At 50.4% G+C, this 16,365-nt stretch overlaps 1 protein-coding gene across 3 annotated transcripts in view; it reads left to right on the forward strand.

Moving 5' to 3' along the window:
• Positions 1 to 16,365, forward strand: part of DPF3 (double PHD fingers 3) — a 253,145-nt gene that overhangs the window by 163,491 nt on the left and 73,289 nt on the right. For all 3 annotated transcript variants that reach the window (XM_073800290.1, XM_073800291.1, XM_073800292.1), the window contains exon 4: positions 14,574 to 14,701. In XM_073800290.1, the coding sequence (XP_073656391.1) occupies positions 14,574 to 14,701 (128 nt within the window). The remainder of the gene's footprint in view (positions 1 to 14,573; positions 14,702 to 16,365) is intronic.

The following is a 16,365-nucleotide window of genomic DNA, read 5'->3' on the forward strand; positions in this document are numbered from 1 at the left end:
ATGACTTTCCCAACAGAGCTGAAGGAGCTGCAGCTCTTTTGGGCCAGGTGATACCTTCCCGTGGCTTCAAGTAAGGAAAACTTGTCCCAGGCTGTTTCAAAGGAGGACAGTGCACCATGTACCCTCTCCCACCCTTACTGGAAATGAGCTAATGGAGCATCTTACACGAGTGGGGCCAGTCACTAAAAATAGAACCCATCTTGGACATGGAAATGAGAGAGTTTGAGTTCAGAATTTGCCTCTAGGTGATGTTGATTCCTTTGTGGCCGTGCAGAAGGAATTGGTTAGTTTTCTTGACTACTGATCTGTTATTGCACTTCTGAGCAGGTGGCAGTCTTCAGACCTTGCTGCAGCAAGGCCAAGTGATTGCCCTGGGTCCTTAGCTTTAAGGGAATGTCTGGTTTGGGGGATGCCAGAGCTGCGACATGACTCAGAGTGGTGGCAACAGTGCTGTTAAGTGGGGCAAAGGCAGAGCTGACATGCCCCCTCCCACTGTCACCAAACAACACAGGCCTGTCAAGGCCAGCTGCCTGGCAATGTTACCTCACTCCTGCCTTTTCACACTGGCTCCTTAGGCTGTGTTTTTTCTGCAAAATCCTACTTAACGGTTCTTCGGGATGCTTTCTCACAGTTCCCTTGTTAAGCATGCTTCAAGTTTTCACCCTAACTCACATTTCACTTGTGCAAAACTTTTATTTGTTAGGGGCGGGTGCTCCACCCAAGTTCTCAAGTGGCCTTGCACAATTTATAGACCCTTGCAGACACTCCAGGGTGATGACTGGGGCTGTCCCAAACTCCCTGAGATGCAGGCTGTAGGAGAGCCAAGTCTCCTGGATCACGATTGTGAGCCACATGTGTCATTTTACATTTTCTAGTAGCCACATTTAAAAAAGGAAAAAGAAACAGGTGAAATTAATCTTAACGATAGATTCTATTTAACTTAACATATGACTAATATCATTTCAGCGTGTAATCAGTATAAAAATTATGAACGAGGTATTTTACTTTTTTTGGTATTGTTTTTTAATTCCATTGTGTATCTTTTAACACATTTCATTGCAAACTAGCCACATTTCAAGTGCTTGATTGCCACACATGGCTAGTGGTCCCCATATTAGCCAGAGTGGTTCTAGAATTATACTCAAAGTATAATCCAGGGCTTCCGTGGTGGCGCAGTGGTTGACAGTCCACCTGCTGATGCAGGGGACACAGGTTTGTGCCCTGGTCCAGGAAGATCCCACGTGCCGCGGAGCGGCTGGGCCCGTGAGCCATGGCCGCTGAGCCTGCGTGTCCAGAGCCTGTGCTCCGCAATGGGAGAGGCCACAACAGTGAGAGGCCCGTGTACCACAAAGAAAAAAAAAAAAGGATAATCCAGTTAAGGATTACCTCATCACTCATCCGTGCCACTTCCAAGAGACCAGGACTCAGACCACTTCCAGATCTGGGACAACAAAGGAGGAAGCCCATACCTCCAAAATAAATTGTTCTTATTGACAATCGTTTATGTTTAATAAAGAAGCCGTAGATGGCGTGGAGTCATGCCGTACTGACTTGTGGTCCGGCCACCTGTAAGTCTTCAAAACCAGTGTTTCTCAAACTTCAGTGTGCGTTCTGGGGATGCAGTCCTTGGGATCTGATAAAATGCAGATTCTAACTCAGCAGGTCTGGGGTGAGGACCAAGATTCTGCATCTCTACCAAGCTCCTAGGTGATGCCTGTGCTGCTGAGCTCCCCTTGACAGGCTCTAGAAATGCAGTTATGTCTATGATTCTTGGAGCCTCCCTTGGGCTCTACCATCAGTAGAGTTCTCAGAGGAGAGAGTTCCCCTGACTTGTGAGAGACTGGACACCGGCCTGGAGAGGAATTGTCTCAAGGCATGAGTTTCCTTCCACGTCAGACCTTTCTATGCATAATAAGGAGATGCCACAAGCAATTTGTCATGCCAGCACCCGGTTTGTCCCTCCTGTCTTCCTTTGCGTCCCTGCCTGAGTCCAGCCAGTGGCGGGCAGCTTTCAGCAACAAAGGCCAGGGTTAAACGTGGCTTCGACTTGTCCTTGACCCCAGGTCTTCAGAGCTAAGAGCTTTGTCAGGAAACCAGGTCAGGGCAAGGGGAGGGGGTGTCCACTCAGGAATCTGAGGGACCTCGGAGCAGGTCTGAGGGCAGGGCTGCAGAGCCCCCGCCCAGCACAGAGCTCATCTATGGCATCACAGGGTGGCGAGTGGGGAGCCCATCATGGCTGCTGTGAAGTCGTTTGTTCCTGGGCTAAACTTACACTGATGGAGTCCTCCCTAGGCCTGCAGTCCTCATCCCATCTCCCTCACTGTGAATATGCCATCCTGCCTATGTTTCTTTACTACTTGCTGAAAATAAAAATGTGTCTGTGTGTGGGTGGGATGAGGATGACAGCTGGGGCGAGCTCTTTGGAATTTGAAAGCATTCTCAACGTCCCTGGACCTATGTGTTTCTCACGCCTGACATCACCCCTCCGATCAGTCCTGAATAAACATCTTGCAAACCTCCCACTTGCCTGGGCATCTGAAGGACAACACACGCAACATCATTTCTCTCCGCTGACTGACAGCGGAGTTCAGCGTTCTCTGCAGCTTGCACCTGGCTGCAGAGGTGCGTGCAAGGTGTTTCAGGGCACAGCCATCACAACTCAGGCAACGCGAAGAGGGGCAGGAGCCTGCTGCCAGAGAGGGGCCTCCCCTGGACCGCTCCCCCAGGAATGGAGCTCTGCCCTTGCAAAGGGGAAGCTGAGCTGGCAGGAGACAAAGGTGGGTAGTGAATATCCACCAGAAGGCCCTGAAGCTGGGCAGATGTTGGGCAAAAGCCAGCTGATTAAAAAAGAGCCTTTAACTTCACTTTTTTTTTTTGAATGAGGAAAAAGGGCTGGGAACAAACTTTTAACTTGTGTCCTTCTGGGTTAAATCCTCAGATAGTCTGCTTCGATCAGTTTAGCATCTTCTGACCCCAGACCTTTTGGTCCCTGTGGTCTGGAGCAGATTTTATCTTTGTTTTAGAGATTGGGAAACTGTGGCACTGAATTAGGAAGTTAATTTCCCAAGGGGCTGTCAGTGGTGAAGCCAAGGAAAAGAACCCTATGGGGGAACCTGTTGGAACTGGCGCCATGTTGCTCCAGGACTCAACACGCACATTCATCCTGGTGTCTCAGACCTGTAGGGCTCCCGGAATGTACCTGAGGCCTTGTGATGCCCTTCCGCTCCGGGACACTTAGGGAGCAGCCTGGCTCTTTGCCACCCTTGCCAAATTCCAAGGGTGATGGGAAGGAAGGCAGCCAGGAACAGGGTTCTGGTTCCTTCTCTTCGTTTTTTTTTGGCAGCCACCCAGTGACTGGGCATGAATGACCGGGACAATCACCACCCTACCACATGTTGGGGGAACGTGAACAGTCGGGCAGGGCCCCTCAGGGGATGGTAGGCTAGGGTACGGCCCCAAAGCAGAGGGTGCCATAGCTGGCCAACAAGCAAGTCTCAGGGGCCCTCGGAGGGGTGCCCCCCAAGGGGGCGGTCCAGGCAGAGGCCTGAGTCCCACCTGTGAGGGCAGCGGTGGAGAGGCCTGCTTTGCCTGCCTAGGGTGCTGTCCCTGCCGCACTGAACTGCCAGGACTCTACAGATGGGAGCAGGCTGTGGCCAACTTCCCCAGCTTTTGAAAATCCTGCATCTTAATTAGTTCCCTACTGCTTTTGTACATGGCCCACATTTTAATAATCTCCGGGCTTCTTCCACCGTTTTCTCTCTGATGTTCGGCGCGATTTCTCTTCTCCTCGAGGCAGTCCCGCCGACTCCTCCAGCACCCTCCCAGCCCGGGAACAACTTACGGAACGCTGCCGATGTGCCAAGCATGTGGCCTGAGATCGATGAGCCTGTCAGCTGGCTCCCTCTGGCCCCGCCTCCCCGTCTCCTGTGTGCGCCTCACAGGGATGAGCCAGGTGGGGTGGGCAAGACTGGGGGAGGCGGGGGCAGGGACCCGTGGAGCCCCCAGCCAGGTGTGAGCCAACGGACAGCGTGACCTTCCCCTGGCCCACAGAGGAGTCTGGCTGTGTCCTTCCAAGGGGGAAGGACGCTGAGCTCCCACCCCATATGTCAGTGCTTATCTGTCTCTGCGAGGGGGTTCCTTGAGCGTGGTATGGCGGGGAGAATGGATGCCTTCAAGTGCATCAGGGGGAAATGACCAGTCATTTATCTCTTTCCTGCAGTGTCAGAGCTGCAGCCATCCATCCTGGAGGCCGGCAACAGCAGCTTTTTCACAGCTCTTGTTGGCCTCGTGAGCTGGAGAGAGGTGGGCAGGCCACTCCGGCCCCTGCTTTGTGCCCTCCTGGCAGTCTGGGGGAAGGCGCTGGGTCCGGGGGACTGGGCCTGGGCCTATGACACTGCTCGAGTCTCGCAGGGCTCTGGGAGCCTGGGCTGGCCCAGGAAATGGGCGGCAGCTGGGAGTCGGCTGGGTGGCGGCGTGCACAGCTGCTGCAGAGTTTCCATGGCTGGGTTTTTCAGTTGGACCTGGGGGAACCATGTTTAGAGTGTAGGTTGTAAGGCTGTCGCCCTGTTACGCCAGGGCCTTTTCACTTGTATCTCTCCCTGCTGGAAGGCGCACATTTTGGGTGCAGAGGCCCACCCAATCCTTCATCTGTATCCCCAACACCCAGCACCGGACTTGGCACATGATAGGTGGACAGCAAAGATTTATTAAAGGGATGAAGGAAAGAAAAGTGCCTGGTGTCTGTTCCCAAGCTTGAAGAACATGGCTTAGCTCTCATCATGCCCATTGCACGGATGAGGGAGATTGAGTGGGAGAGGCGGAGCCTTCGGCCGCTGACCTGGCCTCCCCAACTAGCACCCAGCCTGGCCCGTGGGGCCTGTCCCAGCTTTGCCATCTTGCCTCTCTTTGGTTTTAGCCCATAGGGGCCTTCATTATGTCGAACAGCTGTGCTCTGCAGGAGACAAGCCCTCAAATAGGAATCACAAGGCCTGGGTTCAAGTCCAGACCTCTCCACCCACTGGCTGTGTGATTTTGGGCAGTCACCTAACCACTCTGGCCTTGATTCTTCATCTGAAATGCAGATCATGGCAGCTGCTCTGCTTGTTTCCCGGGGTTGTTCTGAGGGTCCAGTGGGAGGGTGGAGCTGGAGGACTTGGCACTATGATGCCACCTCCACGCAGTGCTGCTAGGTGGGCCAAGGGGGCCTCAGCCGACCCTGTTCTGTCCCCAGCATGTGTTCATTGCAGGCAGCTCACTGCCCAGCTGGAAGAGTGTGTGCTGTCTGGCCAGAATGGGAACACAGTCTGCGTTAGAGTCTTTTTTTTTTTTTTTTGCAGTACGCGGGCCTCTCACTGTTGTGGCCTCTCCCGTTGAGGAGCACAGGCTCTGGACACGCAGGCTCAGCGGCCATGGCTCACGGGCCCAGCCGCTCCGCAGCATGTGGGATCTTCCCGGACCGGGGCACGAACCCGTGTCCCCTGCATCGGCAGGCGGACTCTCAAACACTGTGCCACCAGGGAAGCCCTGCCTTAGAGTCTCTTAAAAGCCCGAGTCTAGTATCTTCTATCCTGAGGAGAAAAGACCTGGCGTCTGGCTGTGGGATCTACCTTTCCCAGAACCACAGCTTGCCCAAGCTCACCCCTTGTGTCCCAGAACTGAGTCCTCTTGCATACATTGTCCAGAGCACAGAGATAAACTTGGAAGGCTTCCTCTCTGTTTTACTAACGCCTGTTATCCCGTGGCGCTGGGCCAGGCCTGTCTGGCTGGGTCTTTTCTCCTGCCCTTGGCCTAGGCTGATCTGCCTTCTTCTCTGAGAACCGTTCCTCTGTGGACTTGCTCCGGTATGGCTCTGTACCTGTGCCCCTTGGCACTGGCCACCCAGCCTCCTTCACTGTGTGGGGATGCCCCCTGCTCAGGGGCTAGGGGCCTGCCCTCTGGCTGTATCTAGCAACCAGGACATAGGCACCATGAGGACAGGGCCCTCTCCTAAGCGCCGGCTCGTTGGCGGGGCTCCACACCTACTGCAGTCACTCCTAACTAGTCTCCTCACTCTGCCCTCACCTTCCTTCAGTTGACTTCACAGTGATCCTGTTAAAATATAGCCATCATCAACCTAAATGCCCACCAACAGACGGATGGCTAGAGAAGATGTGGTGCATATATATAATGGAATATTACTCAGCCATAAAAAGGAACAAAACTGGGTCATTTGTAGAGACGTGGATGGACCTAGAGACTGTCATACAGAGTGAAGGAAGTCAGAAAGAGAAAAACAAATATTGTATATTAACGCATATATGTGGAACCTAGGAAAATGTTACAGATGAACCAGTTTGCAAGGCAGAAATAGAGACACAGACATAGAGAGCAAACATACGGACACCAAGTGGGGAAAGCGGGCGGGGGGAGTAGTGGTGGTGGTGGGATGAATTGGGAGATTGGCTTGACATATATACACTAATATGTATAAAATAGATAACTAAGAAGAACCTGATGTATAAAAAAATAATAAAATAAAATTTAAAAAATATACATAGGCATCATAATGTCACCCTTTGCTTGAAACTACCAATGGCTTCAGAATTAGAAGTCAGCATTCTCGCAATGGCCTACACAGCCGTTCAGGCCCCAGAACTCTCTGAACTGGGCTCCTACCCTTTCCCTGGCTCACTGTGCTCTGGGCAGATAGGCCTCAGTTTCAGGGCCTTTGCGCGATGGCGCCTTTGCTTAGGACGTCCTTTCCTATTAGCCGCGTGGCCTCCTTCCTGCTCCTTCAGGCTCGTGCCTTCCTGGCCACATCTAAAAGTGGAACCGCCCTCCCATAACCCCCGATGCTCCAGCTTCCCCTCCTCTGCTCTGTCTCCAGAACATTGATTACCATCTGCCATACTGTGGGTCTTGCTTGTTTATGTCTTGTTTCTCCCCCACTAGAATATAACTTCTATGAGGGCAAGAATTTCTGTCTCTTGTTCACAGCTGTGTCCTTAGCACCTAGAACAGAGCCTGGTACATAGTAAGTGCTCAATGATTATTTGTAAAATGAATGAGTAGAGCAAGGCCTCTTCCACATGGTTCTGCTGTGATTTCCAAATCTGCAGCATGGACCCCCCTGGGATCGGAGCAGCATCTCGGCCTGTGAGCTGAGTCCCGTCCTCAGCCTCCTCTGTCCTCTTAACTGCTCCAGACTTGGCTTCCTCGCTTCCATTCCCCCTGGGCCCACGCCCAGTTGCAGGGAGCTGTGTCTCACCATGTCTGATGGTCTGAGAGCGTCAGAAGGTGAGGAGTTTTGCTGAGAAGTGCAAGGAGAAGGAGACTTTAGAAGGGGAAAAGGGGGGGCTCACATGAATTGAGCATCGTCCCTGTGCAGACGCTGTATATCCATTATCTCATCTGGCCCTGTAAAAACACCGGGAAGTGGGCTTTGTTGTACAGGTGAGGAGATCAAGGCCAAGTGTGCAGTGTAGGGTACAAGAGCTGAGATTTCACCCCAGACAGCTTCTTGCACTTTCCAGCAATCTGTATTCCCTTGAATCATTTCACCACTCAGTCCATTCCCACCGTCCTTCCGCTCCCTCACCTTCCTGCTAAGTTGTATTGACGTGGTCTGCTGACCAGCCCAGTGGTGAGCTTCCTTTGATAGTGTGGGTGTTTTTCTGTGTCTCGGGGTGAGGGAATGCTTATCTATGCTGCCAACCTCTGGGTGCTGCTTCCAGGGGCCCATCATTGCGTGTTGGCTTAGGGGTGAGTGGGTAGGCACAGCAGAGAGTGGGGACCACAGGGCTCTTGGGGCCATGATCAGGCCTCCTGTTGTGTGCATATCTTGGGCTTCTAAAAGAAGCAGTAACGAGGGCCTGCAGGGTGCAGCCTGGGCGATGGGTCCTCATTGTGAACCTCATCTATTTTGAGCTTCATGAATCACAAAGCAGGGAGTCAAACGCAGCCAAGAAAGTGGCACCCCCGAGGAATGCACAGATGGATTCCTGGGCCTGCCACCATCTCAGGAAATCAGGGCTTTGGTCCCCTCCAATCTCTTCGTCCGTAGGGTGAGAGATAACAATACCCCTCTCCTTCCCCGTGAGCCCGAGAGTCTGTTGGGCATAAATGAAAAAATGATTCCTAAGCTTCTTGCTCCTTGGTGTAAGCTGATGTATAAACCCACGGAAATGTGATGAGAGTAACTCCTCAAAATAGTAAGTGGCCAGAAGAGAAAACCGCACATTTGTATTTTTAAAGAAAAACTAGCGTCAGGTGGAAAAAAAAATCTGAGCACTCATGATGTAGCAGGAGGATTGTCTGCCATTGTCTGTGGGGTTTCCACCTCCTTTGCACCATAACTCTATCTCCAGGCTCCTGCGTCAGAGAGCGCCCGTGATGGATGGACGGATGGATGTGCCTTGTCAGGGTGTTTCACCACGATTTCCCTGGGGGCAGTCTGTCTGTTGGCAGAGCACAGCCTCCCCAAAGATGGTATCTCTTGCAAACTCGACAGCTAACAGACAGCTCCTCTCTTTGTATATGTCCCCAAAGAAGAACTGTCTTAATCTGTTTTTTATATGGCATATTTTATTGTAATCCATATATGACTTGCAGGTTCCCAGTCCTCCATCCTGAGGCAAAAAATGCACGAGGACTCAGAGGCTCCGTGAGCCTGTGACACCCAAGCGTTTGCATTTTTAAATGACCTGGGATTTAATTACTCACCGTGCTCCCATGTTGCACTTTCAGCCTCGTCTTGCCTGCATCCTGTTAATGAGCTCAGTGGTTCCAACAACCCAGTGGAAGCCTTGCATTTGGTGCATTGGGTGGCAGACTTGGAGCACCTGTGTCAAAAGCCTGTGGCTTTGATCTCCACCCGAGAGGATGGCTGCCCTGTCCACAGCCCTGGGGAGAAGCCATTGCTCTTCACTGGTGACTTTTTCTTTTTTTGTTTTGCTTTTATTTGTGCTTTCCTTTCCTCCCTCCCTCCCTCCCTCCCTCCCTCCCTCCCTCCCTTCCTTCCTTCCTTCCTTCCTTCCTTCCTTCCTTCCTTCCTCCCTCCCTTCCTCCCTCCCTCCCTTCCTTCCTTCCTCCCTTCCTCCCTTCCTCCCTTCCTTCCTCCCTCCCTTCCTTCCTTCCTCCCTCCCTTCCTCCCTCCCTCCCTTCCTTCCTCCCTCCCTTCCTTCCTTCCTTCCTTCCTTCCTTCCTCCCTCCCTTCCTCCCTCCCTCCCTTCCTTCCTTCCTCCCTTCCTCCCTTCCTCCCTTCCTTCCTTCCTTCCTCCCTCCCTCCCTCCCTCCCTCCCTTCCTCCCTTCCTCCCTTCCTTCCTTCCTTCCTCCCTCCCTTCCTCCCTCCTTCCCTCCCCCCCTCCCTTCCTTCCTTCCTTCCTTCCTTCCAAGACTTTCTATGCTTCAATCCTTGTTTGTCTGAGAGGTTTTTTCTTATTTGGAAACTGATTTGCTTCAGCTTGCACAGAAGCTGTCTCTGGTGTGATGGATCGTGCTGGAAGTCACCCAAGGAGTATCTCTGTTCCCAATTAGAAGTGCAGGCAGTGCTGCGTACGGGGGCCTGGGGAGGTGGCTGGCTTGGGTGACAGCTGCTGCCGCTCCGGAGAGAGTACCGATCCGTGGGTTTGTATCCATGTGTATAAAATCAGGCTAATTTAAAGATGAATTAGGTGTTTGTGTTTTAGACCATTTTCTTTTAATGTTAAGTGTTTGATGGCTCCTGTCAGGTTATGCGGTCCCCAAATTTGTGCAAGGGTCAAAATGAATACGCTTTTAAAGAATTATTAAATCTTATATCCAGATGAGCTGTATTAGAATAAAAACGAATCAATGAAATCCCTAAGGGCTCCATAGGGAGCGTGTCTAGGACGTGCATTGTGCAAGAGCTTGGACCTGTTACCTTATTTTTCCTTCCCTCTGGGACCTCCTGTGGTCTGGAGCCAGAGAATGTACCCTCTGCTGCTTTGTTGGGAGGGCACTGGTTAGCCTGTCACTCTGACCTTGCAGGCTTTACCCATAGTGCTTTGAAACCAGGGTTTGCCAGGGGTCGGCTAGAATGTTGTTCTGGAATGGTGCTTAGCCGGGTATCAAGTAGACAAAACTAAGAGCATATTTAACGTCCTTCCATTTTTTAGAAGCAAAATCATAGCAAATGTTCCTTTTAATTCTGTAAACCTGTGGTGTTTAATATGGTAGCCACCAGCCACATGTGGCCATGGAATACTTGAAATGCAGCTCATCTGAATTGAGATGCACTGTAAGCGTAAAATACTCACTAGATTTCAAAGACTTGATGTGAATAAAATAATGTAAAATATCGCAATCATTTAAAAAGATTGATTACACATTGAAGTGATCATGTTTTGGATATGTTGGGTTAGATAAAATATATATTAAGATTAATTGTGCCTGTTGCTCTTTCCTTTTATTAATGTGGCTACTAAAAAGTTTAAAATTACATGAATGGCTTGCATTATATTTCTATTGGACAGCATTGCTGTGCCATTAAATCAGAATCATTCAAACTTCGATAATAATAGCATGTAACATTTTTAGGACACTTAGAACATCCCGGGCTCTTTACTATATGATCTAATTTTGAATCTTGTTTTGAATTGAAAAAAAGCAAAGCCAAAATTGGTAAGCCTCCTTTTCCACTCTGTTTCTCACACTAGTTTTTGTGGGAATCTTTTCAGAGTTTCTTTATGCAGTGTAGTACCATGTTTAATTCTCACACCAACACTATGAAATAGATACGACGATCATCCCCATTTAACATATAAGGAAACAGACTTAGAGGTTTAGGTAACCAGCCCGTGGTCCCTTGGCTAATACATGGCAAGGCCAGGGTTTGACTCCAGGAGTTTCTGAAAGCAGAACTTCTATGAGCCAATTAAATATTTTGGTAATTAGGCAAGGATAATGCCACTAAATTTCTCTGTGACCCTGGGAAAGTCTCTGTGTCTTTCTGTGCTCTACTTTCCTCGTTAAGTGATTGGACTCCAGATGCTGTTGGGGGTCCCTTCTAGCTCTTCGAGTGTAGGAGAGCCCATTTCACTCTTCCCATTTTGCTTCTCTTCCCCCTCGTGCTTCTGACCCTGTGCCCATCTCAGAGGATCAGAGGACCAGAGGACCAACAGGGTAGACTGAATGATGGGAAAGCAGGATGGAGGAATGGTTAGCAGGGGAGGAAGAAGAAGCAGTAGGGCGAACAGCATGAGGGAGTTTACCAGCGATGGACAGCTCAGTACCGTTGTGCGGAGTGAACACCCCATGGGGATGTTGGCATAGAACAGAGCCCAGGACCTTGACACAGACCTGCCCTCAGCCTCAGCAAAGGTCTGCCCTTTATCTCGAAATATGAAAACTGTGGAGGTGGTCTAGGAGGGCAGTGAACATGCACAAAGGTTTGGGAAACGACTTTTCAGGGAAGGACCAGATCGAGGCAAGGTGAAGTCCGTATAGCGTAGAGATTAGGTGAATGGGTTCTGAGGCAGGTTGGGATCAAGGCTGGACTTTGCCCCTTACCAGGTGTCTGATACTGAGCAAGTTTAAGCCTCCCTAAGCTGCAGCATCCTCATCTGTGAAATGGGATGATAACTGTGCTCAGCACTTGGGCGGCGGTGGGGATTAAGTGATACATAGCAATAACAGCTGACACATTTTGAATGTTTCCTATGTGCCAGGCACTCCGCGTGTACACAAACGTATCAGTGCTTGTTGGGACTCAGCCTGAGCCTGCAAACTTCTAATAAGAATACAATGAGTGGGGCTCTTGTCACAATCTTAACCGTATCTAGGAAAGAAGATCCTTTGGCTGCATTCTTGTCCTGCTGTGTGGCTTTCAGTGAAGTTACTTAACTTTTCTGAGCCTCAGGTGACTCATTTATAAAATGAGATGATAGGACTTCCCTGGTGGTCCAGTGGTTAAGACTCCATGTTCCCAATGCAGGGGGCAAGGGTTCGATCCCTGGTTGGGGAACTAAGATTCCACATGCTGCAGGGTGAGGCCAAAATAAAAAAATAAAAAAATAAGAAAAAGAAAGTGAGATGATTAAAGCAGATGATTTGTAAGGCCTTTTCAGCTCTAAAATACTGTGCAATTCTGGAAATAGGATTTATTTAGTGTTGAGAAGGCTAAGGGGGATACTAAAATATGAACTTCATAAATAAAAATATATATATGATGATTATAAATCTGAGGGATGGTGAACAGCTGTTCTCTTTTGGCTGAGGACAGGACATGAGGCAACATATTTTAATTGTTTTAGATTAATCATTTGGAAGCCTTTTGTGACTTGGGAGAAAGACTAATATGTCATTGGAGCAGGCTCTGGAGCTGCACACTCTGAACTCACCAAAGCAGACAGTTGGCTATTTTTCTGTGTGATGTTACTTCACCACACAGCCCTTCCTTGACCCCCGATCTAAAGTAGACACCCCCCCCACACACACACTGTATTCTTTCTTCACATTTCACCCTGTTGCTTTTCTCTGTAGCACTTATGACATTTTGTAAGTGCATATTTATTTTTACTTAGCATTTAATGTCTATTGTTTTAAAATTTTATTTAATTTATTTTTTATACAGCAGGTTCTTATTAGCTATCCATTTTATACATATTAGTGTATATATGTCCATCCCAATCTCCCAATTCTGTCTCTTTAGATTGTCAACCATCTAAAGCCGGGTTGGTCGCTATTTGGTTCACCTACTATGTACCTAGTTCTAACATGGTGGTCATCACATAGCAGGTGCTCAGTAAATATTTGTTGAATGAATAAGTGGGTGAATGAGTTTCAGAGGTGGTTGATTTGGGGGTAGTACTTCTTGATGGAGGTGGATCCTCTGCTTGCCTTTTTTGGTAAGAAAATCCCAAAGACCTTGTCTTTCAAGGGACTTTAGATACTGTTTCTCCTTCCCACCATCATCTCCTGGGGGCTGGTCATGCATGGGTGTGAGTTTCTTCAGTTTTAATGGGCTGCCTGAGCACCCTTTCTTATGGGCTGGCCAGCCTGCATCTGGCTCTGGTGGAGGAGATAGAAGGGGAATGTGGAGCTCCATTTGAATAAAGGCCAGTGGAACGTGGGTTGGTTGTGCTTGTTATTTCTGTCTGTTCCCCCAGAACAGCCTTTTGCCCTTCTTTATGCTGCCCTGTGCCCCAGGAAGCTGACCTCAATGGCTGTATCAGTGAGGCTCCCTTACCCTCTGGCTTCTGGTTGAGCTTGGCCAGTGGGAGGGCAAAGCAGGAAGACAGGGCAAGGAGAGAGAGGTTGGGTGTGTTGTACCCGGGTTCTCTGGCCCGAGAGCTCTCCATGGCTCTCTCCAGGTCTTGCAAACACACTCTTTCTATCCCCCAGGGATAGCAGGGCTCATGATCCCCCACTGTTAACTGCCCTGGTGCTTCCCCATTCCTTGTCCCCTAATTCCTGTCCACACCTCTGTAAACTCCATACAGATGGGCCATTCGTTCCCCTGACCGTTTGCTCCGGCACCACCCCCTCATGGTCTTGCACCCATCTTACCTGATACACGGTAGGGACTACGCATCTAATCGCAGGGGATATGAAGTGCAGGGTCCGGGGAGAGGTTGGAGGAATATTTTGTAGTAAATCTGAGTATGATCGCCTGTACATGAGGTTTCTGTTTTTAATGAAAAAAACAGAAAAAAAATACCCCAAAACAAACCAAGAAACCCTCAACCACCCTCCTTTGGGTTAGGAGTTGAAGAATTCTTGAGAAAGGGGTTCAGTTTCTCTCTCCGATTTCTCTCATGGGCAGGGCCGGCACTGGCTGCCACTGCTCAGGTGGCCCCATGATCTCAAGCCCCACGAAGCCAATCAGACTCTGATGTCTTCAGAACAGACGCCCCAGTGTGCGGGCACTGCAGCTCCCAGCTGCTGATCAGGGGCCTGTTAGGCATCTGCTCTCGTTCTTTTTCTTCACTGGGCTTCAGAGGCCTTTACTTCCCTGGTGAGTTGATAAGAACAGCCTCTCTGAGGTTGAAATAGCTTTTCATGGAGCAGACTGGAGCTGGGCAGCCAGCATGGCCGGGGGGAGGTCACGGAGTTGGCAGACAAGAGTTGGCATAGAGGGAGAAGATAATAAAACTTGAGGCCGACATTGGTGCACTGCTTTAGAGTTTTCAAAGCACTTGAATGTAAAGGAACACATTTATGCTCCACAAAATGGCCTGGTGGGGTGCTGGGCATTGTCGCCCTCACTTTGTAGACGTGCAAAAGGGCTCAGGGATCCTTGAGCGCCTCGCCCAAAGTCACGGAGCCGGAGGGTGGCAGAAGCAGGACAGAGACGCAGGCCGTCTGACCCCGTGTGCTTCTGGCGCCCCTTCTGCCCTGTCTCCGCCGTCTCTGAGGGAGCAGGCAGGGCTGGGCTCTGGCTCTGGGACTGTGAACTGGAGATGGAAACGCTGAACTCCAGTGTTCCTGTTCGTCCCGGAGGAGAGATCGCAGGCATCTTGAATCCTTGCCGGGGGCTGCGGTTCCCGCATGCCCCCAAGGGCCACCCTTCCTTTCCCTCCTATCTCTCCTGTTTCCAGTGGCCTGACACTGCTTTTCTGTCCTTGTTTTTCAGAAGTGGAGCTGCCTCTGAAGAAAGATGGGTTCACCTCAGAAAGCACCACCCTGGAAGCCTTGCTCCGTGGCGAGGGGATCGAGAAGAAGGTGGACACCAGGGAGGAGGAAAACATCCAGGAAATACAGGTATTTCTGTGCTTGCGGTACGGGTTGGGGGTGGCCCCCAAGCATCACCGTCGTGCTTCCGGAACTCCAGCCCCAGCTCTGGTCATTCTCTCAAGGGCCAGGGCTGCGTCTCAACTTCCCACCACAACTGGGAAGCTGGCCTTGGTCTCCCTGTTAGTCCACTCAAAACGTAGTTTTGGAGCCTACTGTGCGCCAGGCACCGTGCAAGGTCCTGGGGACACAGTGGTGAGTGAAACTGACCACATCCTCTTTCCCGCCCCCGGGAGCCAGCAGCCACAGCCCAGGCTTGGAAAGCTCGGTTGTCTGGGGCCGCCAGCCCCGCAGGGATCCCCACCGCACCCCTGCCTCACACACCCTCATCAGCTCTAGTTCACCGGCTGTCTTGTCCTTCCCCAGCACCACCCACCTGTCCTTCAAGGCCAGTTTAGAAGTCATCCCCCAGGCAGGTTGGTGGCTTCCATCCCCATGTGTTCACCACCCTCTGTGCACAGCATGGCTAAGGCTGCCACCACGCAGGGTCACCACGCAGGATTACAATGGTGTGCTCTGATGGTGTCTTATCTATGTGTCTTGAGCCCCCATTGTTGAATCCAATGGTTGGCACAGAAGCTCGTAATATTAATGAATACAAATATGAAATCATAGTTTTTAATAATTAAACATAATGAAATTATTAAAATTAAATTACATTAATACTTTATATTAAAATTATATATTTTATGTTATACATATGTTATACGATTACATATTTATTAATTTTATATCCAATCTAATATTTGCATATTAATTTATTAACATTGTAATTAAATGACTACCAGTAAAATGTTTGGTTTGCTTCGTCAGTACCACAGTGTGTGGGTTCCGTCGAGTCAGAGACCGTGCCTTCGTGTTCACTGTTGTACCCTCGGGGCCTTGCACGTGCTCAGCAGAGTCTGGTCTCAATAAAGGTGTTGAATGAGTCAGTGAATGTGGCCTCCTTCTCTGCCATTCCTGCGTTCAGATGAATGGTCCAGTCTTTTCCGTTTGGTTGTCACAACATGGCTTATATTTGTTCCCTCCTCTACTTGTCAGACCTACAGCCCTAGTAAAGATCCTTATTGACTGAAACCTTTATATGTCTGACACACCTTGGAGTTGTCTTCGACCCCTGTCTTTCTCTCACACCCAATATCCATTCATCAGGAATCCTGTCCACTGTGCCCTCAACACAAATCCAGAGCGTGGCCCCTTCTCACCACATCCACCGCTGCTGCCCTGGTCCGAGGCACTCACATCTCCTGTCTGAACGGTTGCAGTTGCTTTCTAAGTAGTCCCCTGCTCATGGCTGAGAGGGAGCTCAAACCCTGCACTGGCCCCTGTTCTCCCGAGAAGAAGCCGCGGCCCTCTCCCCTCTCTCTGACTCGCTGCTTCCTCTCTTCCTGGCTGACTCAGCTCCAGGCGCACCGACCCTCGGCTACTCACGTACACACCAGGTGCGCTCCACCTCCGGCTGTGCTCTGGCTGCTTCCTCTGCCTCACGGCCCTCTCCCCATATGCTGGGCTCTCACCCTCACCTTCTTCCAAGTTTTGGTTCCTGTCTCTTCTTCTCTGTGAAGTTTACCCTGACCACTGAATGTAATACCACATCCTGTGCCCTCTCTGCCCCGCAGCACTCCCGATTCTCT

The sequence above is a fragment of the Tursiops truncatus genome, chromosome 2 (genome assembly GCF_011762595.2).
Source record: "Tursiops truncatus isolate mTurTru1 chromosome 2, mTurTru1.mat.Y, whole genome shotgun sequence".
Lineage (NCBI taxonomy): Eukaryota > Metazoa > Chordata > Mammalia > Artiodactyla > Delphinidae > Tursiops > Tursiops truncatus.